The sequence below is a fragment of the Corythoichthys intestinalis genome, chromosome 14 (genome assembly GCF_030265065.1).
Source record: "Corythoichthys intestinalis isolate RoL2023-P3 chromosome 14, ASM3026506v1, whole genome shotgun sequence".
In the NCBI taxonomy this organism is placed as follows: domain Eukaryota; kingdom Metazoa; phylum Chordata; class Actinopteri; order Syngnathiformes; family Syngnathidae; genus Corythoichthys; species Corythoichthys intestinalis.
In genome coordinates, this window is record NC_080408.1 from 3,536,292 (window position 1) to 3,561,906 (window position 25,615).

A 25,615-nucleotide genomic window follows, 5' to 3' on the forward strand; every position below is an offset into this window, starting at 1 on the left:
GGCCCGTGGTCAAATTTCATCCGGCCCCCAGCCTCTGTTATAAAATCAATAACGTCTGGCCCGCACACAGACTTAATAAATTGGTCAGCAGTACTGTACAAAAAGTTGACTGCGACGGCCGGAAATTGGACTATTTCTTCACTAAAATACGCAACAACAGTGTCTGCCTCTTATGCAAATATACAGTCGCTGTTTTTAAAGAGGTCAATGTGAGGCGATATTACCAAACAAGACACGCTGACATGTACAACAAGATTACAGGGAAGATACATAGCTAGAAATTCAAGCAACTTGAAGCTAGTTTAATTTCACAGCAGCAGTATTTCGCAAGAGCCCGAGACTCGAAAGGTTAGCCACAAAGGTTAGTTGCAAGATTGTTCAAATTATTCATTTAAAAAAAATAATGAAGCAAATGTGACACACAGAATGGCTTGCTAAAATTTGCTTAAATATATTGTTCTACATAAAGGATGTCAGCCAAGGTCGGCCCCCCACATTTTTACCATACCAAATCTGGCCCTCTTTGCAAAAAGTTTGGACACCCCTGAATTAAACTAAATGCAAACACTTTCAAAACAAACCATTAGAACACCACTTTAATTAAACGAATACCCGATGCAGCAAAATTCAATTGGAATTTTTTTTTTCTAATCGAATACTCGAGTTAATCGATTAATCGTTGCAGCACTAGAACTAACTAATTGATCAATTACCTAAATAATCGATAGCTGCAGCCCTAATGCCATTAAAATAACTGTTAATTCATTCCTAGTGAAATCGGCCGGCCCATATTTTTATGTGAAGACATCACGATGAACAGAAGACAGTACAGCACGAAGACGAGTAGGATAAAGATGAAGAGTAGGAGGTGCGCCTGCACCAGAAAAAGAAGCGCTGAGCTCGCCGTCTTCTTCTTCCTGTTACGCAACAAGCGGCTCCCCGTGGGCCGACTCTACTCCAGGGGTCTCCGGACCTTGGCCCTTTTATTTGCCGCCGGAGGAATCAAAGGCGTCGACCGCAGAAGCTCCCGTCCTCGGCCCGGAGCGAGCTGAGGTCGGGAGGAAAATAGGCGGGGCTGCCAGGGGGATCCTCTCTCAGGCCTTCAATTATTCATCCAAAAACATGAGGGGAAGGTTAGGACGGAGGGAAGGAAGGAAGGAGCGGCCACGGGAAGGACGCAATCATTCCCAGTGGCATGGCCAGAAAAGAAATGAGTCACAGCAGGCGAGAACTCGACGAGACCATAAAATTCTATTTCATTTTTAAAATTCTTTAGTATGCTTTTAACTGGCAATAGACAAAACCAAAATGGCCTCAAGATGGCCATGTTGGTAGGGGCGACGTCAAGGGCGTAGGTTTAGTATCAACATTGGTTGGGACTATAATACTATAACGGTTCTAGGGTGACCAAACGTCCTCTTTTGCCCGGACAAGTCCTACTTTCACGTAGTATCCTCGTCATCCGGGCGGGTTTTATGAATTCATAAAAATGTCCGGGTTTTAGGATTTTTCACGGGACCAATTTGAAGAGAATCCCTCCGGCCGCTGGGTGGCAGCAGTTGACATGGCTCCTACTAGAAGGGAGGGAATGAGTAGTTCTTCTTGTTTTTGTTGGCAGTTGACCCCTATCATGAGGCATTACCGCCATCTACTGGGTTGACGATTTGGCCACAACGCATGCCCAGTTGTTAAGTTTTTCACGATAAATACGTATATAATGGCAACTGTTGACTTCTGTCGGAGCTTTGACTGTAAAACCCCGTTTGGTGTCGCATTGTTGCGCTGCCGATGATTGCAAACTTTTGTAGCAAAGTTTGATTTTTGCCTCAGCTAACTATCAGTAAGCTAAACCACGCTAGGCATGATGGGAAACGTAGTTTTGAACTGCTACGTTTGGAAACATACTGGTTGAATAGTTTGGCAGTTTTTTTCGGTTATTGTTTGTGTGCAATCTAGAACATCGAATGAGAATATCAATTGAATGGGAATAATTTGTCAAGGACAATTGTCACTATAGTAATTTATAAAATGTTTAGTTGGCACATAGCCTACTGTGTGTATGTTTTTTTTGACTGGACTACATTTCCATGGGTCTGCATTTCATATATATATATATACTGTATATTTATATACAGTATATAAGTCTTTTTTTTTTTTTTTTTTTTTCAAAATGCATTTTTCCATCCAGAGTGAGGGGGCACACTTTAAATATATTAAAGTGATATAGGCATCTTTGAGTGAATTTAGAGTAAAATTCAAGTATCTTGAGGCAGGGCTGAGTGTCCTCTTTTTTGGAAATCAAAATATGGTCACCCTACTATAACCTGCATGTAAGTGCTGGCCAAAAATATTGGAACCCCCGAAATTCTGTCAGATAGTGCTCAATTTCTCCCAAAAAATGATTGCAAATACAAATGCTTTGGTAGTAATATCTTCATACATTTTGCTTGCAATGAAAATACAATCATTATCATCTTATACAACACCGGACAAAAGTATTGGCACCCTCAGCCAAATGCTTGGTAGCACAACGTTTAGAAAAAATAACTGCGAACAACAGCTACCGGTATCCATTAATGACATTCTTACAATGCTCTGCTGGAATTTTAGACCATTCTTCTTTGGGCAACAGCTTTAGGTCTCTGAGATTTGACCAGTGCTATTTTCAGATCTCTCCACAGGTGTTCTATGGGATTCAGGTCTGTACTCATTGCTGGCCACTTTATAAGTCTCCAGTGCTTTCTCTCAAAGCATTTTCTAGTGCTTTTTGAAGTGTGTTTTGGGTCATTGTGCTACTGGAAGACCCATGACCTCTGAGCGAGACCCAGCTTTCTCACACTGGGCCCTACATTATGCTGCAAAATGTGTTGGTAGTCTGCAGACTTCATAATGCCATGCACACGGTCAAGCAATCCATTGCCAGAGGTAGCAAAGCAACCCCAAAATATCAGGGAACCTCCACTATGTTTGACTGTGGGGACCGTGTTCTTTTCTTTGAAGACCTAATTTTTTTCCTTCTAAACCCTATGTTGATGCCTTTTCCCCAAAAGCTCTGCTTTTGTCTCATCTGACCAGAGAACATTCTTCCAAAACGTTTTTGGCTTTCTCAGGTAAGTTTAGGCAAACTCCAGCCTGGCTTTTTTATCTATTTACTGGGTCAGAAGTGGGGTCTTTCTGGGTATCCCACCGTCTGGCAGTGCAGGATTTGAGTCCCTGGCGGCACATTGTGTTACTGATAGTAGCCTTTGTTACTGTGGTCCCAGCTCTCTGTAGGTCATTCATTAGGTCCCCCCGTGTGGTTCTGGGATTTTTGCTCACCGATTTTGTTATCATTTTGACGCCACGGGGTGAGATCTTGCATGGAGCCCCAGATCGAGGGAGATTATCAGTGGTCTTGTATGTCTTCCATTTTCTAATAATTGCTCCCACAGTTGATTTCTTTACACCAAGCGTTTTACCTATAGCAGATTCAGTCTTCCCATCCTGGTGCAGGTCTACAATTTTGTCTCTGGTGTCCTTCGACAGCTCTTTGGTCTTGGCCATAGTGGAGCTTGGAGTGCGACTGACTGAGATTGTGGACAGGTGTCTTTTATACCGATAATGAGTTAAAATAGGTGCCCTTAATACAGGTAACGAGTGGAGCCTCGTGAGACCTCTTTGACAGCCAGAAAGCTGATATCATTATCCCAGGCCCCATAAATGTCCCCAAATAGACAGGAAGTGACCTGATATTGTCCCTGAATTGTCCCCAAACCACCCTAGGCTGGGGCTAAGATCTGTATCTCCACATGGCAAAGACCAGAAGTAATTTCTCCCGAAATTGCAGTTTCTAGTTGTAATTCAAGTCCTGGATGGAGTTTCTCAAGTTTAATAAACGTCGATTTTTCTGGCTTTCATTCATTGTTTAAGTCGACATAACTCATAACTAATGTGTGTGTGCGCTCTTGCGGTCAGGGGATACAATTTTTGACGGGGGTAACTACATTGGCAAGACACCGGTGGTGGCTCTGTTGTACAATTAGCGTCTTTAGTGGGGCAAATTGAAACTCAGCTCATCATTTTAACGGTGGTATCCAGCGTTTCATGGTCCACATTTTCAATCCTTGGTTCTTGCTCAGTAATTGTCCCTTTTTGAAAGCTTAGGTTTGAAAAAATTACTAATATCCGTCTTGCCTCTTCGGTTCTCGGATGGTTTTGGCTAAGCAAAAGAAAATGACCGTCTAAAGTGCTAGTCACATGATCTCTTCGAAAAATAATTTTGACCAAGGGCGTAGGTTTGCATAGGGACGGTAGTGTCAGGGTTCGCGGGCAGGCAGGTGGACCCAAATGCAGGGAAAGGGAAGCGAGGCAGATGAATAGTGTAAAAATGATTTAATTAAAGCCAACAAAAAACAAGGTACAAAACAAAGGCTGATGGTATCCCAAGAAAGCACAGAGGCAAACAATATTGTCACTAACAAAAGACTGTTTTTCAAAAAACTTACTTGGAACACGAGGGCTTGGATAGACATCGACTTTGACATAGACATTGACGATGACGCAACAAGGAGTGAAAAGAAAATGGGAGCTAATATACACACATGCGCAGACAAGGGGTAACGAGCAGGGGTGAACGTTGGCCAGGACGGTCAGGAACGCAGTTCCGGTATAAGATTGAGGGCCGGAATGCTGTTCCGATACACGGTGCTTTGATTCCGAAAATATGACGGCAACTGTCAAAACGCTATGTAAAAAAAAAAAAAAAAACGCTAGGCTGCCTCACATGCATTTCATCTCCAACAAGAAAACAATCTACCAACATCAGATTTACATACACAAATGTTAACAACAAGCATAATAAAGTGCTTGTGTAGCGTAACCTGTTTCCACCAATATTTATTATTTATTTTATTCCATGGACGGCATGGAGGTTTCCCCAGCTGCTGCAGTTATCTGAGTCTGACGATGATGAGTGACGTCAATGTGCGACTGCACGCAGCAAAGCAAAACTCCTGGACTCATTTATCTGTTGAATTGGCTGACATACTGACATGTGATCAGCAGAGATAGTTAGCTCTGATTGGTTCAAAAAAAAAAAAAAGGTTGAATTGATGCAACGTAAAATGGATCAAATATTTAAGAGCAATGAAAGAGTTGGGAGGCTTAGTTATCGTATTTAGTTTTATTTGCTCTGATGGGGAGGTTCAGAACATTTTAGGTGTCAATGTGAACTTCGGACTTATATTTGTTCATTTATGTTAGGCTACTTATCCATTTCCTTATGATTTAAAAAAAAGTTAATGTTTGCGCGATATTCAAAACAGTAGTATATTTCATTTCACTCTGCATATTATAAGTGATTTGTGCTTATTTTTCGGAATGTATGTTACTTATATCTTTATTATTTTTAAAAATATGTTTATATTAACTTCAATTTTAATATACATCCTATGTTCTTAAGTAGTTAAAATTGAAATTTGACATTTAGTATGTGAGGAAATGAGGGAAATTAGGAGATGGAGGTTGGGGTTATTACTGTTTTTGTTGCATTTTATTTTGCAAATCATTGAAAAAATACAATTTTGAATGAAAATCAGTTTTTGTATGTGTTGTAAAAATAACTGTGCCAAAACAGTAATCTTTGTATTTCACTGGTTTAAGAAGTTTGACCCCCCCAAAAAAAGAAATAAAAATAAATTAATTAATTAATAAATGAAATTTCTGGCTCCGTGGCGACCTTCACGTCGGAGAGTTCCAGCAAGAAATTTTAGCCACTTTCATCCCTGGTAACGAGACAACGAGGAACAGGTGAGCACAGGAGGATGCAGATTGGAGGATACACTAGGAGGAGGCACAACAGGTGAAATCAATGGGCAATCACAGGGACAAGTCACACTAGGAGAAAACAAACAAAACCTAACAGGTAGGGACATAACACTACCAGCTTTTCAGCATGCTCAAATTGTTGCCACCAGTTTTTAAGCAACCTTATTTGCATTATATACAGAGTTCAGTTATATATATCGGTAATTTAGATTGTCTTCCCATATGTTGTAATGATAGAATAGACCTTACTATTATCAAGTAATTTAGTTTCATTATATTGAGACTTACATTTATCCCTTTTCACTTGCTGAATGTGCCGGTCCATTTGCAGTTGATTCCCCCCAATCCCGCCTCAAAGACACACACACATACTCACACAGCCCCAACAGATTAATGTCGACAACATGCCGCCTCCTCTGACCACTTTGGAGAGGAGGGATATTAAAAGTTGTTTTTTTTTCGGTCAGCAGCAGCCACTGTAAGTCATGTAAAAAGACGTCAATGTTGTGGAAGTGGGGGGGAAACACCACAAATTTTGCTACTGAAAGTCCGACCTGCATCAGAGTTAGCATAACATTAGATTTGCTAACCTGCAAAACCACTGCGGTCAGGCCAGCCTCCACAAGGAACAACAAAGTCAAGCTACGTCCCTTAATTAATTAATCCTTGTTTGCAGTATGTGCATTACTGTAACATCATCCCTACCAATGTTGAGATTAAACCTACGCCCTAGATTTTGACCCATTTAAGAAATCTCTTTTTTTTTTTTTTTTTTGGTCAATTCATTCATTTTTGTTGTTTTATTGCTTTTCAACTTTTGTAGACAATAATTTACCAGAAAACTCTTAATTTTAAAATCATATATAGGAAAGTCAATTACTGCATTGGCCCGAATATAAGACGGTGTATTTTGCATTGAAATAAAACTGAAAAAGAGGGGGTCGTCTTATATTCGCGGTCTAGACATTGTACCCATTCACGATGCTAGATGGCGCCAGATATCATTGAAGCGATGTTCTGTCATGACAGATCTCAGCTACTCTCAAGTTTAACCAGTTTGCATTGTTTGATTGAAATGTTTTTCCGTATTCAGATTTATTTCAAGACTACAGTTACAGTTAGACTTCACTTTGATGGTTAATGCAGTTATTGCAATTTTGTTGTTTGGTTTATTTACATTTCAAAAACCAGAAGCCATTCATTTACGAATGTGATTGCACTTTAGTTTACATATTTAAATGTTCAGATTTTAAGATTTGAATGAGGCAAAATAACATGCTTTTTCTCTCAAATATATTGTTATAATCATTTGTTTCGGATGTACTGTAATATTTTTATGTATAAAAATTAATTTGGTGTTCAAAAAAGTATTTTTTCAAACTTGAGTCTTGAAAAAGAGGGAGTCGTCTTATAATCAGGGCCGTCTTATTCGGGCCAATACGATACATGCAATGACACTTTTCGGCCACCACGGGGGCCTGGCCCCATGGCTCCCCCTTAAACTCCGCTCATGGTCCAATCCATTTGAAATGGGAGTCAATCAGTTAGCATTTAATTTATTTATGATATTATTCATTCGTAAAAAAATATTTAAAAAATAAAACACAATATTGCTACTGTCCATAGTTAACTGGGATTGGCTCCAGCACCCCCGTGACCCTAGTGAAGATAAGCGGCTCGGAAAATGAATTAATGAATGAATATTGATTTTTTTTTTCTTTTAAATTCCACATTTTTTAGGCAACACGCCAGGTCTCTCTGAGGTGAAGTCCCCGAAATTTTCAAGTATTGATTCTTATAACCCAATTAATTTGGTTGCATCCGCGTGATCGCGCGCCTGCCCCCCCGGGCGAACAAGGTATACCTGCTCCTGCTGCGCGACGTGCACGCGCACGCCGCGTCCACGCTGCTCGTCTCTCTCTCATCAGCTTCACTTCCACTTTCGAGCTCCTTCCTCCCGCTCCTCCTTTTCCAGCATCTCCGCTCCGCTCTCCGGCGTCCGTCCTGTCCGTCTCCACCCTGCTCCTTTTCCATCTTCTTCTCCTCTCCTCCTCTTCTCCTTTTTGTTGTTTGTGAGCCATCATCGCTGCGGCGCGGCGGCATGGAAGCAGGAAGCCAGCGAGACCCGAGCCATGCACGCCGGTGAGACACTCGCTTTGTTTTCTTTGCCCCCCCCCCCCCCCCTCAAAATACAGATTTTTATGATTTGACGCGTGCGAGCTTGTGCGCGCGCGCGCCTCCAGGTCTTTGTCTGCTGTGCGTTTTTGCTTGTAGTCATCACCAGAACCAAACGTGTTATTTTTTATTATCTAGCGCCTCTTGGAAAAAAAACAGGAATGAAAACAAATCATCTATAGGTGTCCAAAATACAGCCAGCGGGCTAATTGTCGTAACCACAGCTGCCAGTAGTTTACCGTAAATTATACAGATTTTTTTCCAGAACCGTAATGACATTTACACTGTGAATTTTATGGTAAACTACTGGAAACCACAGTTGGCATACATTAATACTGTGAAATTTACAGTAAGCTACCGGTAACCACTTTGTTTTTTTGTGTGTGTTTTTGCCATTACCGTGATGACTTTAACCTTGCCGGCAGTTGCAGGTGAAGGAATTTTCTAAAAAAATTCTCGACTTTGCAACGCCTAAATTTTGTCTGCCAGTCATTTTTTTGGGTCACGTAAACAGTACTTTATTGTACCTCTCAATATTTTATTTTTTATTGTATTGTATTGTATTTTTTTGGCTCCCGGTCCAATCCCGATCGTTTTAGTTTGAGTATCTGCCGATCCCGATATTTCCCGATCCAATTGCTTTTTTTGCTCCCGATTCAATTCCAATCATTCCCGATAATTTTCCCCGATCATATACACTTTGGCAATGCATTAAGAAAAAAATGAATAAAACTCGGACGAATATATACATTCAACATACAGTACATAACTACTGTATTTGTTTTTTATGACAATAAATCCTCAAGATGGCATTTACATTATTAACATTCTTTCTGTGTGGGGGATCCATGGATAGAAAGACTTTTGACTTTGTATATTGTGATTAAATATTGCCATCTAGTGTATTTGTTGAGCTTTCAGTAAATGATACTGTAGCCATGCCCAAATGCATGATGGGAAGTGGAACCATGACTGTGCGTAGTGCTACCAATTGATATATCTTCTCTGCGTTGGGAAATAACATAAGGTGTTAAGAAAAAGATCAATTGCTACCTTGCTTCCCCACATTGCTTCCCATGATGTTGCTGATCGTAGGGAGAGGGATTGTAAGGCTTTAGCCAATTAAAGAAAAGGCTCCAAAGGCTGCCAAAATTCACTCTACTCATTTTACGCTGCCTTTTATCTCTCGATATAGGTAAAACGGCGCCATTACAGATTGAGTGCAACAATGCGTGAGTGGGTCGTGCAGCGCATGCATTAATTGCGTTAAATATTTTAACGTGATGCATTTTTTAAAAAATTAATTACCGCCGTTATCGGGATAAGTTTGATAACGCTACCTTAAGCCTAAACTAAAGACTTTGGATGAGTGTAACATATTATGTCTGTAACGTTAAATACAATTAGAAAACGATTTAATTGAATATTCATATATATAATTAAAAAAAGGCATGGCCGATATATTTTTGCCGATTCCGATATTTTGAAAATGACGTGACCTGATCGATCGGGATGCCGATTGATCAGGACATCTCTAATTATGACTCTTCTGCCCTTTGGCGAAATGCATATTGGATTAAAATGTTGACTTTTGTTCTGGGATGCATGCTTTTATTTTGGCGCAGGAAGCTTTGAGCAGGTAGTGCCTCCGCACTCGAGGAAGAGGGCATTTGCTCCCAAGAAGAAGTGAGAGTATAGCTCGCTCTCTGCGAGGACAGTACAATGACATGTAATATGTGTTTTTGGATAGTTATTTTGAGATTTAGGGTGCATTTAGGGGTTTTTAAAGCATTCTTTCAGATTTAAGCGGAAATTACGTCACCAGTGTAGGAACGGAACTCGTTCGTAACCCGGGGAATTTCTGTATACACTGCTGGCCAAAAGTATTGGCACCCCTGCAGTTCTGTCAGATAATGCTTAATTTCTCCCATGCAGAAAATGATTGCGATTAGAAATGCTTTGGTAGTTAAGTCTTCATTTATTTTGCTTGCAATGAAAAAACACAAAAGAGAATGGGAAAAAAATGAAATCATTATCATTTTACACAAAACTGCAAAAATTGGCTTGACAATAATGTTGGCACCCTCAGCCTAATACTTGGTAGCACATAATAGTACTTGGTATCCATCAATGAGTTTCTTACAATGCTCTGCTGGAATTTTAGACCATTCTTCTTTGGCCAACTGCTCCAGGTCTCCGAGATTTGAAGGGTGCCATTTTCAGATCTCTCAACAGGTGTTCTGTGGGATTCAGGTCTGGACTTATTGCTGGCCACTTTGGAAGTCTCCAGTACTTTTTCTCAAACCATTTTCTAGTGCTTTTTGAAGTGTGTTTTGGGTCATTGTCCTTCTGGAAGACCCATGACCCCTCAGGGAGACCCAGCTTTCTCACACTGGGCCCTACATTATGCTGCAAAGTTTGTTGGCAGTCTTAAGACTTCATAATGCCATGCATACCAGTGCCAGAGGCAGCAAAGCAACCCCAAAACATTACGGAACCTCCACCATGTTTGACTGCGGGGACCGTTTTCTTTTCTTTGAAGGCCTCGGTTTTTTTTCTCCAGTAAACTCTATGTTGATGCCTTTTCCTAAAAAGCTCTACTTTTGTCTCATCTGACCAGAGAACATTCTTCCAAAACGTTTTTGGCTTTCTCAGGTAAGTTTTGGCAAACTCCAGCCTGGCTTTTTCATGTCTCTGGGTCAGAAGTGGGATCTTCCTGAGTATCCTACCATAGAGTCCCTTTTCATTCAGATGTCGACAGATAGTACGGGTTGACACTGTTGTACCCTCGGACTGCGGGACAGCTTGAACGTGTTTGGTCGAGGTTCTTTATCCACCATCTGCACAATCTTTGGTTGAAATCTCTCGTCAATTTTTCTTTTCCGTCCACATCTAGGGAGGTTAGCCACAGTGGGCTTTACACTTATTGATGACACTGTGCACAGTAGACACAGGAACATTCAGGTCTTTGGAGATAGACTTGTAGCCTTGAGATTACCCATGCTTCCTCACCATTTTGCTTCTTAAGTCCTCAACCAGTTCCTTGGTCTTCTCTTTTCTCCATGCTTATGTGGTACACACAAGGACAAAGAACAGAGGTACACATTTACACATGTACACAAGTACACATTTCACTGTGCTGTCATTTTAATCTGTTTGAGCGGGGCATTTGTGCGTTAATTGCATCAAATATTTTAACGTGATTAATTTAAAAAATTAATTACCGCCCGTTAACGCGATAATTTTGACAGCCCTAATATATATATACAGTGGTACCTCTACATACGAAGTTAATCCGTTCCAGGACCTTGTTTGTAAATCGAAATGGTCGTATGTCGAGCAGGATTTTCCCATAGGAATACATTATAATTCCATTAATTCGTTCCACAGCCCAAAAACCTTCACTAAATCCTTAAAAAAATACTGCTGGTACTATTACAAATGGCAATTACACATAGCAAAACAAATAAATTATAAATCAAAATCGGAATAATAATAATAATAATAATTCCTGTATTAATGTAACGAATCGGGTTCTAATGTGGCGGACGTTTTTTGCTGACCCTGAACGCACCGCGGGGCTGACGTGCCAGAGACAGACCGGTGAGCTTGAGTTTCACTTTCACTTTGAATGTTTTCTTGAGAACACCGTCAATTGCGGCAGACAGAAGGTGTTTTTGTTTTGAATAAGTTGTGAAATAAATGATAAAAACGTGGCGAAGTTGGCGATTTTTCTGGAGATGTTACCACAATAAGAATTGTCATCTTAATTTATAAAGACTGGCGAACGATGGTCGGAGGAGGACCGTGGAGATGTATTGTTGAGCCATTTCACGGATGCCCACCCTATGCTCATATTTTTCTGTCATTTGCATCTTCATTTAGTCAACTTTTTCCTTGTTTCACCACCTGTACCAACCTTTTCTGAAACCAGTGTTGATTTGTCACACAAGAAAATCCGCCGTGCATTCGTCTGCGGTGCTGCCATTGTCGTCGTATTTCGAGCATGTCGTCGGATGTAGAAACAAATGGCGAGTCAAATTTTACGTCGGATGTCGAAAAGTTCGTGTGTCGAAGCGATCATATGTAGAGGTACCACTGTGTATATATATATATATTTCTGTTTTTCAGTTCAGTTTCAGTTTATTCGCACATCAAAATACGGTACATGATCATCCGCTAGCAGTTCACATGTTAAGATGGGCGAATAGGACACTCCAAAGAAGCTATTCAAAGCTTTTAGGAGCTTTTAATTGTTTGGTTCTATTACTTGAATCTCTCAAGATTGTTAAAATTGATGTAGAATATCCTTATGACCAAATATGTTAGAAAACCCACAAGCTTCCATAGGGTGTCTTAATTTCTTTCATATGACTATGTATATATATTTACATATAAGAGCACACAATACACAAAACCTCATATCTTGGTTGTGATTTTCTTGACTTATTTTGCTGTCGTCATAAAAACTGTAAATATACTGCATATATTATCTTACTCTCTCTATGTATATGTACAGTTTATATTGAAGGAATCTGGCCTTTCAGCCAGATCGCCGAACTGCCGGACCCGCGCTGGCGCAGATCCAACGGTCCAGGCCGCGAGAATCCGGCAATCTGACCAGAAGGCCAAACTCCGCGCGTTCACTTTAGTCTTAACCATTTGTACTGACTCCATTTTGAAAGGTTTAAAGAAGGCTCACCGAAAACAAGTTGACAATTTATTCAGGTCGACAGCGATCAAAACGGCAAGGCGAAACAGAAACACTCAGGCGGGGAGGCAAGGTCACCGTATCACACGTCAACGAAAGGTTCGCGAGAAAAATGACCACGATTAGTTAAACATTCAGTCTTTTGAAGGCTCTTCTGTGGCGGGCCGTGGGCAGGAAGAAGGGTGTGTTTGGGATTATTGTCTGTTTGTGGATTGGACAGGAGGATTCGGGAGTTACTGTTTTCCTGCAAGGATGGTCGTGAATTTTGCCATATCAGGGTCAAAGGGGCTCTTGGAGTCTTATCAGTTCGATATCGGGCGTTCTCCTGTGTTCCTCATGTTAGGACAGACCGTCCCGCCATTTGTTGTGGACTGTCCAGGAGAACTGATTGCGAGACTCGGTAGTGCAGACGTGGGCTTGTTAGCGTCAATCCTGCTCAGTTATTTGTATGACGCATGCGCTGGGCTTCTGTGATAAGAAAGCGTCATGTATCTCATATGCCCTATATTCTGCTTGTTTTCATTAGACTAGTATCGTCCGGGCCACGAGTGTTGTGGATTTCGCCACCTCAGCATCAAAGGGGCTTTTGGATTCTTGTCAGTCGTCTTATCAGTTGGATATCAGGCGTTCTCCGGTGTTCCTTGTGTTGGGACAGAGCATCCCGCCATTTTTTCTGGACTGTCCAGGAGAACTGAGTTGCATGACGCACACGTTGGGCTTCTGTAATAAGAAGGCGTCATGTATCTCTTATGCCCTATGTCAAATACATTTTGCTTTTTTTCCTTCAACTATGGTATAAGTGCTGTTAGAGTAATACAAACAGTCAAACAGTAAATACGAGAAACGATACTATTCCCTGATTGATTGATATTAAGTGTGTTAGAATAATGCAAACACTTAGACGGTGCCTATGAGAAAAGGTACTATCTCCTTCAATATACACACTATATCAGGGGTGCCCAAGTTCGGTCCTCGAGAGCCCCTATCCAGCTTGTTTTCTATGTCTCCCTCCTCCAACACACCTGAATGAAATAATCAGGATTGTTATCAGGCTCCAGCTGAGCTTCCTGATGAGCTAATCGTTTGATTCAGGTGTGTTAACGGAGGGAGACATGAGATAAAAACTGGATAGGGGCTCTCGAGGACCGGAATTGGGCACCCCTGCACGTTGATAGTAAAGGCATCAAATCCTTTTCAACTCGTAAGTCTGACATCAAGTGATCACGTTTCTCTGCCATTGACAGTGATAAACGTCCATTCCAATTTGACTGGAGTCAAAATGGATTGGACGTCTATCGCTGTTAATGGCAGCCCATGAGTTCATGCTTGAAAATAAAAAAATAGAGAAACGCGTTTAAAAAAAAATCCTTGTGTGTCCTTTGATTTTTTTCGAAAGTGGCCATCAGGGAAAAAAGTTTGGACATAAACTGAAATAAGAGATGCATGTATCGTCCCCCTCCTGTCTGACTTGATGACACTTTTGTTTTGTTTTGGCAGCCCCGCGTCTCGACACCTCCTGTCCCGGAATCCTTAAACGACCCCAGGCTGACCATGGCATTCGGCCCGGCCCGGGCTAGCAGCACTGACCATGGGACTGCGGTCCAGGAGCGCCGCTAGCGGCCCGGACCAGCGCAAGACGGAACCCCCGGAGCAGTGCGGCGAGGGGGGTGACAGGGATGAGGACTGCAAACGGGGGTCCCGGCAAGGCACGGCCTTCGGGTTGCTGGCCAAGACCCCTCTCAACTACAGCCGGCCCGCCAAGAGGAATAACGCCCGGCGGAGAAGGATTCAGAACCTGGTCTACGATGCACTGGAGAGACCCCGAGGGTGGGCGCTGCTCTACCACGCCTTTGTGTGAGTACTCTTATCTGTCTTTCTGGACTTCCCGTTGTATGAGGTTGATCTTTGTTGGCATCATACCTAACCGGGAAATAGTTTGCGCATATTTTTGTCTGTCAAATTAATTTTGATTGACAGTTAATTTTTTCCACCAAAAAATTGGCCAAATACTACAATTTGGAGCTGTAAAGCCACTGGCTGCCATTGACGACGATAAACATCCAATCAATCATTTGGCGTCAATGGCTCTGAAACGTCATCATTCATTGCCTGCGCCAGGTGGATTTGACGTTAACTACAGTCAATGGCAGCCAATGCTAAATCATCATCATCATCATCATTTACACACACATATATATATATATTATGGGGGGTGTGACAATATATTGAAAAGGTGATATATCGCAATAATTTGTAGCACAAAAGGTGATCGATATGCTCCCACCAAAAATCGATATATTGTAAGTATTAATATACACAAATACAGTAGATATACTGTATACATATATATAATGCCTACAGTGGTATGAAAAAGTATCCGAACCTTTCGGAATTTCTCACATTTCTGCATAAAATCTTCATCAAATATGATCTGATCTTTGTCAAAATCACACAGATGAAAGAACAATGTCTGCTTTAACTAAAACCACACACGGCTAAATATACCTATAAATTACAAATGCATTAAGAAAACAATAGCTCAAACAAAAACTTAACTTATGTTGGTCTTAACAGGGAGCAGATGAATTCAGCCATGTAAAATTCGTTATATCATATTCACTGTTGCCACTAGAGGGCAGTGTATCCACCCAAATCAGTAAAACTAAATGCAAACACTTAAAAAAAAAAAACGTTACAACGCCACTTTAATTAAACGAATACTCAAAGTAGCAAAATTTAATTCAAATCTTTTTTTTCTAATCGAAATACTTGTATGAGTATTGTATTATTTCTATGATTATGTTTTTATGTACAGTAATAAGAAACCGTATCTGACCCTATTTAAATTTCTCACATTTCTGCATAAAATCACAATCAAATGTGAGCTGAGCTTTGTCAAAATCACACAGATGTAAAAACAGTGTCAGCTATAACTAAAACCACCCAAACATTTATTGGTTTTCATATTTTAATGAGGAAAGCATGCAAATAATGACGTAAAGGGGAAAAATGAGGAAGTGAACCATCTGCCTAAGGAGACTTGAAGAGCAATTGAAACCAATTATTACCAAACAATTTAAATCAGGTGTGTGCCCTATCACTGATGAGTGTTTAAAGCTGCCCTGCCCACTATAAAATACACACCTGGTAAGAATCATTTTGATTGTCTGATGCATTGTCCGTTGTGCATCATGGCTCGGTCAATGGAGCTTTCTGAAGACCTGCGATCAAGGATTGTTGATTTGTATAAAGCATGGAAAGGATAAAAAAACCATCTCTTAAAGTCTGGATGTTCATCAGTCGAAAGACAGAGAAGTTGTCTACAAATGGAGAGAGTTGGGCACTGTTGCTTCTATCCCAAGGAGTGGCCGTCCACCAAAGATGATGCCAATAGTTCAGCGCAGAATACTCAGACAGGTAAAAAAGAACCCTAAAGTGTCTGCTAAAGACTTACAGAAATCACTGGGACAGTCCAATATCTCTGTGCACAGATCAACTATATGTAAAACTATGGCCAAGAATGATGTTCATGGGGGGGACTCCACGGACGAAGCCACTGCTGTCCCCCCCCAAAAAAACATTGCTGCTTGTTTAATGTTCTCATATAGGCACTTGGACGCTCCACAGATGATTTGGCAAAATGTTTTGTGGACTGATGAAACCAAAGTTGAATTGTCTGGGAGTAACACACAACGTCATGTGTGGAGTAAAAATGGAACAGTTCACCAACATCAACACCTCATCCCACTGTAAAGCATGGTGGAGGGAGCATCATGATTTGGGGGTGTTTCGCTACCTCAGGGCCTGGACAACTTGCAATCATTAATGTAAGATTATCAGGATGTTTTGTAGGAAAACCTGAGGCGGTCTGTCAGACAGTTGAAGCTAAAAAGAGAATGGATGCTGCAACAAGACAATGATCCAAAACACAGAAGTAAATTAACTTTTGAATGGTTTCAGAAGAACAAAATACACCTTCTGGAGTGGCGAAGTCAAGTCCAGACTTGAACCCCATTGAGATGCTGTGGAATGACCTAAAGACAGCGATTCATGCCAGACACCCCAGGAATCTGACTGAATTACAGCAGTTTTGTAGAGAAGAATGGGCCAAGATTAGTCCCGATCGATGTGCCAGACTGATTTGCAGCTACAGGCAGGGTCTGGTTGTAGTTATTGCTGCCAAAGGGGGGCCTCAAAATATTAAATGTGATGGTTCATTTACTTATTTTTCCCCCTTCTGTTATTGTTTGTATACTATCCTCATTAAAATATGAAAACCTATACATGTTTGGGTGGTTTTAGTTCAAACAGACACCATTTTTTCATCTGTGTGATTTTGGCAAAATCCAATCACATTTGTTTTATGCAGAAATGTGAGAAATTTCAAAAGGTTCAGATACTTTTTCATACCACTGTATATGTACATACTAGGGCTGTCAAAATTATCGCGTTAACGGGCGGTAATTAATTTCTTAAATTAATCACGTTACAATATTTGACGCAATTAATGCACACGTCCCGCTCAAACAGATTAAAATGACAGCAGAGTGTAATGTCCGCTTGTTTGGCGCCCTCTGCTGGCGCTTGGGTCCAACTGATTTTATGGCTTTCAGCACCATCAGTGAGCATGGTGTAATTATTGACATCAACAATGGCGAGCTATTAGTTTTTTTTTTTTTTTTTTTAATTTTACAAATTTTATTAAAACGAAAACATTAAGAGGGGTTTTAAAATAAAATGTCTATAACTTGTACTAACATTTATCTTATAAAATATATATAATATAATATAAATATAAAATTTCTATAACTATTGTGCAAACATTAATGTTTTAAGAACTACAAGTCTTTCTATCCATGGATCGCTTTAAGAGAATGTTAATTATGTTAATGCCATCTTGTTGATTTATTGTTATAATAAACTAATACAGTACTTATGTACCGTATGTTGAATGTATATATCCGTCTTGTCTTATCTTTCCATTCCAACAATAATTTACTGAAAAATATGGCATATTTTATAGATGGTTTGAATTGCAATTAATTACGATTAATTAATTTTTAAGCTGTAATTAACTCGATTAAAATTTTTAATCGTTTGACAGCCCTAGTACATACAGATGTTTTTGTATGTAAACTTTTTTTGTAAAAGTTTTAGTCCACGAATAAATGGAAAAACTAAAAGGCTTCCAACAATTTTGAATGAACATTGACAGACCAACACAGAATTGTGGAGTACGCTAAATACCTCAAAAATCAACAGGAAGTGACTGTAAACACCCCTAAATTAACAGAAAGTGAACCAATCAACAGGAAGTGACTAGTAAATACTCCTAAATCCAAATGAAGTGACCCAATCAACAGCAATTGACCTGTAAATACCCTGAATTTAAAAGGAAGTGACCCGGAATCAACAGGAAATGATCTACAGGGGTTTTAATTTTTAAAATAATTGGCTGCCATTGATGGGGCTAGATGTCCAATCCATTTTAAGTGGGAAGGTTGGTATTGAATGACCGTCCCGGCAACTAATGGTAAACTCATTGAAATTCACCGTGAAAGTTTCTGAGGTAAGAGTTTACTCATCCACACATTAATACATTTCGGCTATCGACTATGAACGAACGTTCATTTCCTGCGATTGGTCTTTTACCGAGTTAAAAGCGCCCTAACCACATGTACTTAAGGTGGCATAATCAATGCGAAGGTGCGGAGAAGCGTTTAAGAGCGTCGTTAGTGGTCGCTTTGCGGCGGCGCTGGTTTCCACGGGGCCGATCGTTAGGCCCACATCCGGATGAAATAGCGTCACGACCGCCGACTCACCTCCGTCCAGTTTGACACTTTCCGATCGATGGAGCCGATTAGCCGCCTTCTACGTATTTGATGTTTTTACCTTTCCGTCGGGACTCGTTTTCAAGGCCGTAAAAAGCCTTCGTGGTCACGCGGGAAGTGTCTCCGGGAGGTCAGCTGCTACTTTGGCGAACCAGGGGCGGACGCCAATGTTGGTGTTTTCCCTGCGTCAGCTGTCGCGGCGCCGCTCCGATGGCGATGATGTCACACGTTGGGTGACAGCTACACATATTGGAAGGATCGGATGCCAGACGCGCGCCGACGACTGACGCTTGACTCACCGGGTGTCATCGCGCCGGCGTTCCTCGCTCGCCTTTGACTCCTGGGCTAAACCACATCGCGAATGACACCACGCTGTCTGTGTATCATCATATACAGTGCAGTACTGTCAATCCAGTTCAACCTAAAAATTAAATATTTCTGCTGATTAAAGGGAGTACATGGGATTTTTAGGAGGGTGCTGGGGGTGCAGTCACTGGGCCCAGGCCTCAAGGGGAGAGTCAAACAAAAAAGTGAGATGATTCGTGGAGCTGTAGTCTAGTGTTTAAATATCCATCAATCTACAGTGGTTTATCCACTTACAAAATTAATTGGTTCTGGAATTAGCTTCATAACTTGAAAATTCTGTAATCAGAGATGCTTTTTCCATGTAATTGCCCTAATCATCAAAAATTCAGACATAAATCTTTTTTAATTCAGAAAAATGCATCAAAACATTTGACACATACATGTTACAATTAGGTTATTGCACAATAAACATCAAATCAGAGTTGGTTTATCATGTAAAAAACTAAGAATAGAGAAAAGAATAAAAAGTTTATACACTCATGCAAAGCTGTTGGAACACAAGGGGCAAATGATGAGGACACATACACATACAGTAGAGGTCCCTCTGAGCTAATCTACCTACCCTACCCTACATTACCTTAGCTTTCCCTACCCTACCCTACCTACCTACGCTACCCTACCGACCGACCCTACTCTGACCTGCCCTACCCTATACCTTCCTACCTACCTACGCTACCCTACCGACCGACCCTACTCTGACCTGCCCTGCCCTACCCTACCCAGTCCTACCCTACCCTATACCTTCCTACCTACCAACCTACCTACGCTATACTACCCTACCGACCGATCCTGACCTGCCCTGCCCTGCCCTACCCTACCCAGTCCTACCCTACCCTATACCTACCAACCTACTTACCCTACCCTACCCTAACTACCTACCTACCCTACCCTAACTACCTACCTACCTACCCTACCGACTAACCGACCGACCGACCCTACCCTGCCTTGCCCTGCCCTACCCAGTCCTACCCTACCCTATACCTTCCTACCTACCAACCTACCTACCTACCTACGCTACCCTACCCTACCCTACCGTCATACCCTACCCTACCCTGCCCTGTTTTGCCCTGCCCTGCCCTACCCTACCCTACCCAGTCCTACACCTTCCTACCTACCAACCTACCTACGCTATCCTACCCTACCAACCTGCCCTGCCCTGCCCTACCCTACCCAGTCCTACCCTACCCTATACCTTCCTACCTACCAACCTACCTACACTATACTACCCTACCGACCAACCCTGACCTGCCCTGCCCTGCCCTACCCTACCCAGTCCTACCCTACCCTATACCTACCAACCTACCTACGCTAACCTACCCTACCGACAGACACTGTCAATGGGAAAACCCATTGGCAGTGTATCAAATACTTGTTCTCCCCACTGTACCTACCTACCTACCTTAGCTTACCCTACCCTAACTACCTACCTACCTACCCTACCCTACCCTAACTACCTACCTACCCTACCGACTAACCGACCGACCGACCCTACCCTGCCTTGCCCTGCCCTACCCAGTCCTACCCTACCCTATACCTTCCTACCTACCTACCTACCTACCTACCAACGCTACCCTACCCTACCCTACCGTCATACCCTACCCTACCCTGCCCTGCCCTGTTTTGCCCTGCCCTGCCCTACCCTACCCTACCCAGTCCTACACCTTCCTACCTACCAACCTACCTACGCTATCCTACCCTACCGACAGACCCTACCCAACCCTGACCTGCCCTGCCTTGCCTTACCCTGCCCACCCTACCCTACCCTACCCTACCCTACCCTACCCTACCCTACCCTACCCTACCCTACCCTACCCTACCCTACCGACCTACCTACCTACCTACCTACTTACCTACCCTGAATCCATCTATCCATCCATCCATCCATCCATGTACAGTAGATGGCAGCTATTTAGTTACTTCATGAAATAATAGCTAGAAAAAGCCATCTCTGGAGAAATTGCGATGGCAGCTCTGCTTTTACGGCTTAACCCCTTGGGGACACGTTCTGCTGATTCAGGTCACTTCCTGTTGATTTTAGCCAGACATTTTAGGGTTACATGCAAAGCTACCATCAATAATAAAAAGGAAAAAAATAGACATTTATAATACGGCATTAGCGAAATGATAAATCAGTCCAGATCAATTCATTGTTACAACCAGTAGTAGTACGGATGTAGTAGTAGAAGGATATTGTTTTTTTCCATGATAATGGAATCATGTGTCCATACATGTACATTATAGTGCACATCAACATGAGCGTGGTGGTGGACAATTTGATACTCACGTGTGTGCACGCGCGAGGAAGACGATCAATGGGTGTTGCGGGGGAGCTCGGACCCTGAGGAGGATGATCTTACATGTCTGCAGAAAGGAGATCTCACCCCCGAAAATCTCGGCAGTGTGCGCTCATTTAATACGCTTACGGCGGATTCATTTGGTCTGGTCGCAATCGTTCCATTGGACCATTTATTTGATAGGTATTATATGGGGCTTTGCCTCGCAACCTTGACCATTTACCATGACAGCCCATCGACATTCAACTAGCGCTCAAGTCAGTCTAAGACATGGACAGCCATGCACATCCATGATATTGATGGCCATGTACGTCCAAATTTCCCATTCATTTCCAATGGCATTTACATTGCATTGACGCCCTTGTTCACAGATGCCAATGAGGGCTATGCGCGTCCATGCTATTGACAGCCATGTCGATTCTACTGATGCCAATGTACTTGGATTCCATTGACGCATACGTAAGTCGATGTCATAGACAGCCATGGACGTCCAAATTTCTCATTCATTTCCAATGACATTTACATTGCACTGACGCCCATGTACACAGATGCTATTGACAGCAATGCATGTCGCTTCTATTGATGACAATGAACTTGGATTCCATTGAAGCAAATGTAAGTCATTGCCATTGACGGCCATCTACGTCCAAATTTCCTATTCATTTTAATGGCAATAAAACCTGTGTCCTCAAATCAACAGGAAATTACTAGATATCAATAGGACGTGTCCCCCGAAATGTCGACAAATCAACCTGGGCGGGTCTAAGATCTGTATGTTCCACAGCAAAGTCCCATAGTAATTTCTCCAGAAATTGCAGTTTTTGTTAAACTTAAATTATCAATAGTTAGAGTCATATGAGTGACGTGTTCACTAGTAGACATCCAATCCATTTGAAGCGGGATAGATGGACTCATTGGATTGGACGTCTACTAGTGATATACTCATTGGCAGGTGGGTGCATGTTGTGATAAACTCTGAGTTTATCTCAAGTCAGATGAGTTTATCACCAGTAAATGTCCAGTCCATTTTGGAACATTTCCTATTGATTTTTTTTTTCTGCATTTCCAGTCAGCCACCTGGTCACTTCCTGTTGATTTTGGGGTATTCCAAGTGACTTCCTGTTGATTTCCTGTCATTTTCTGTTGGTTTTGCGGCATTTTTGGGTCTCTTCCTCGTAATTTTAGAGTACATACGGGTCACTTCTTATACATTTTTTATCATTTCCTATTGATGTTTTAGGACGTTTATGGACAGCTACCCGTTCATTGGTCCCTTCCTGTTGATTTGGGGGCATCTCCCAGCTACTTCCTGTTAATTTCCTGTCACTTCCTGTTGGTTTTGCAGCATTTTGGGTCACTTCATTGAAATTTTGGAGTACATAGGGGTCACTTTTTGTAAATTTTGGATGATTTCCTTTGAAGCTTTTCTGCATTTCCAGTCAACGTCCTGTTCATTGGTTGCTTCTTGTTGATTTAGGGGCATTTCTAGGTAGCTTCCTGTTGATTTCCTGTCACTTCCTTTGATTTTGGGGCATTTATGGGTCACTTCTGTATAATTGTAGGGTGCATACGGGTCACTTCCTGTAAACTTCAGATCATTTCTTATTTATATTTTTTGTACATTTCCGGGCAGCTTCGTATTCATTGGTCAATTCCTGTTGATTTTGGGGCATTTTTGGGTCACTTCCTTGAAATTTTCGGGTACGTACGAGTCCCTTCCTGTAAATTTTGGATAATTTCCCATTGATTTTTTGGGGGGATATTTCCAGGCAGCCACCTATCCATCAGTCACTTCCTGTTGATTTCCTGTCATGAGAGACAACGAGAACCAAAAGTGGTATTTGCCATGTGGCTTTTTTTTTTTTTTGCCATGTGGCAAAATTGATTTAGCCATGTGGCATTTTTTTGCCAATGAGCAAAATCGATTATGACATGTGGCATTTTTTTTATTTTGGTTTGTGGCATTTTTTGAGTGGGTATGTGACATTTTTGGGGAAAAAATGGCAGTTTTGCAGGCCATGCACGTCCATGCCATTGAAGGTTATGCACGTCCAAATTTTCCATTGATTTTAAATGGCAGAAAAACATGTGTGACTGTGATTTTTAACTGTAGACTTTACATTAGAGCGCAGTGACATTCAACTGGCACCCGCTCTGCCATTGACGGCTATGCAGGTCCAAATTTTCCATTCATATTATGTGGCTGAAAAACATGTGTGGCTGCTTTATACACCCCCAAAAATGCCACATAACCCCAAAAAACAGAAATTCGACAAACCAAAATCCATTTTGCCAAATGGCAAAAAAATGCCACATGTGGAAAATCCATTTTGCCACATGGCAAAAAAATGCCACTTGGCAAAATCAATTTTGACACAAGGCAAAAAAAAAAAATGGCACATGGCAAAATCGATTTTGCCAAGTGGCATTTTCTTGCTTTGTGCCGTTTTTTCATTTCAATTTTCATTTTGCCGTGAAAAGTGAGCAATCGAGCAAACAAATGACAAATTTCTGCTTATATGGCGCCGATCTCAAAATAAGAGCATGTACAATTTGCCCGTCAGGCAGAACAACCCCACGGGCCGGACTGGACCTTCTAGCGGGCCGCCGGCCGTACGTTTGATGCCCCTGCGCTAGAGGACACGGCCGCAGGCCGAGTTTGGCTTTTAAAGGTCTTGGGCAAACGTGATGAGCATCAAATTTCCCAGTGGCCGGCCGCTGACTGTGCACTCCCGCGTCAACAACACTCATCATTTATTCATCTCCTCGCCTCACCTCAGTCAGCCTCCCTTCCAAATAAATACAGAAAAAAAAATTCCCTTCCTAATGGAGCCTGGTCTCCGCTTCCTGTTTCCTGGATGCCGGCGAGCTCCCAATTGGCTGCCAGAGGAAGATCGCTTTCGACTAGCTTACTTGGAGGGAGAAGCACCAAACTTCAAATGGATTGGGTGTCTACTAGTGATTAACTCCTTTCGAGAGTTTTAATTTAGTTTTTAAGAGCCACACGAGTCACCTGTTGGGGACCACATATAACTAGAGTATATTTATGTTTTGATTCATTTTGTTTTTATGAACATTTAATGGATTTATAATAATAGGGAAGCCAAGGAATTTGACAGGAACTTGAAGTGCAAGTGACATTGTCATTGCATTGCACAGTCACTGAGGCACAGAAATAAAATGCTTGTTCTGTCAAAAAGGGGAACATTGGGGCCTTTGCAAATAAATCCAAGTTGTAGCGTCAGCGATCTCCCGTGCTACCCCCTGCCGAACGCGTCCTCTGTCGCCCTTCAAATGACAACGCTCGCTTCCGTTTGGCCTTAAAAACTTACCGCTGTGTTAAATAAAAAAATGAAAACTGCCGATTTTGCCACCCGGCAGCGGAAGATCACGTCGCGCTGCGGTCCATGGCACCCGATGTGTTCAGTTGTTGTTGTTGTTGTTGTTTTTACGTGCAATAATATGATGAGTGCTGCAACCATTAATCGATTAAATCGAGTTATTCGATTCGAAAAAAAAGCTTCAAATTCTGCTTCGATGATTCATTGAATTACAGTGGCATTGTAATGGTTTGTTTTGAAAGTGTTGCGTTTAGTTTTATTTATTTGGGGTATACACTGCCCTCTAGTGGCAACAGTGAATATGATATAACTCGTCCACAATATCTGAATCCAGCTGCTCCCTGTTAAGGCCAATATAAGGCTGAATGTTTTTGTTTGAGCTAATATTTTTGTTTCTGCATTTGCGAATCATCAGCGGATATGTCATTTAAAAACACTATATATATACACAGTGCCTTGCAAAAGTATTCGGCCCCCTTGAATCTTGCAACCTTTCGTCACATTTCAGGCTTCAAACATAAAGATATGAAATTCAATTTTTTTGTCAAGAATCAACAACAAGTGGGACACAATCGTGAAGTGGAACAACATTTATTGGATAATTTAAACTTTTTTAACAAATAAAAAACTGAAAAGTGGGGCGTGCAATATTATTCGGCCCCTTTACTTTCAGTGCAGCAAACTCACTCCAGAAGTTCAGTGAGGATCTCTGAATGATCCATTGTTGTCCTAAATGACCGATGATGATAAATAGAATTCAACTGTGTGTAATCAAGTCTCCGTATAAATGCACCTGCTCTGTGATAGTCTCAGGGTTCTGTTTAAAGTGCAGAGAGCATTATGAAAACCAAGGAACACACCAGGCAGGTCCGAGATACTGTTGTGGAGAAGTTTAAAGCTGGATTTGGATACAAAAAGATTTCCCAAGCTTTAAACATCTCAAGGAGCACTGTGCAAGCCATCATATTGAAATGGAAGGAGCATCAGACCACTGCAAATCTACCAAGACCCGGCCGTCCTTCCAAACTTTCTTCTCAAACAAGGAGAAAACTGATCAGAGATGCAGCCAAGAGGCCCATGATCACTCTGGAT

General features: G+C 41.7%; 1 protein-coding gene across 6 annotated transcripts in view; it reads left to right on the forward strand.

Moving 5' to 3' along the window:
* Nucleotides 1-7,706: 7,706 nt before the first annotated feature.
* The window catches only part of kcnq3 (potassium voltage-gated channel, KQT-like subfamily, member 3), a 72,422-nt gene continuing 54,513 nt past the window's right edge, over nucleotides 7,707-25,615 (forward strand). For 2 of the 6 annotated variants that reach the window (XM_057857872.1, XM_057857870.1), the window contains exons 1-2: nucleotides 7,707-7,947; nucleotides 14,189-14,545. In XM_057857872.1, coding sequence (XP_057713855.1) covers nucleotides 14,280-14,545 — 266 coding nt within the window. In that variant the 5' untranslated portion in view covers nucleotides 7,707-7,947; nucleotides 14,189-14,279. Of the gene's footprint in view, nucleotides 7,948-13,857; nucleotides 13,893-14,188; nucleotides 14,546-25,615 lie in introns of those variants that run through there. The other 4 variants (XM_057857874.1, XM_057857875.1, XM_057857871.1 and 1 more) reach the window with 3 other exon arrangements.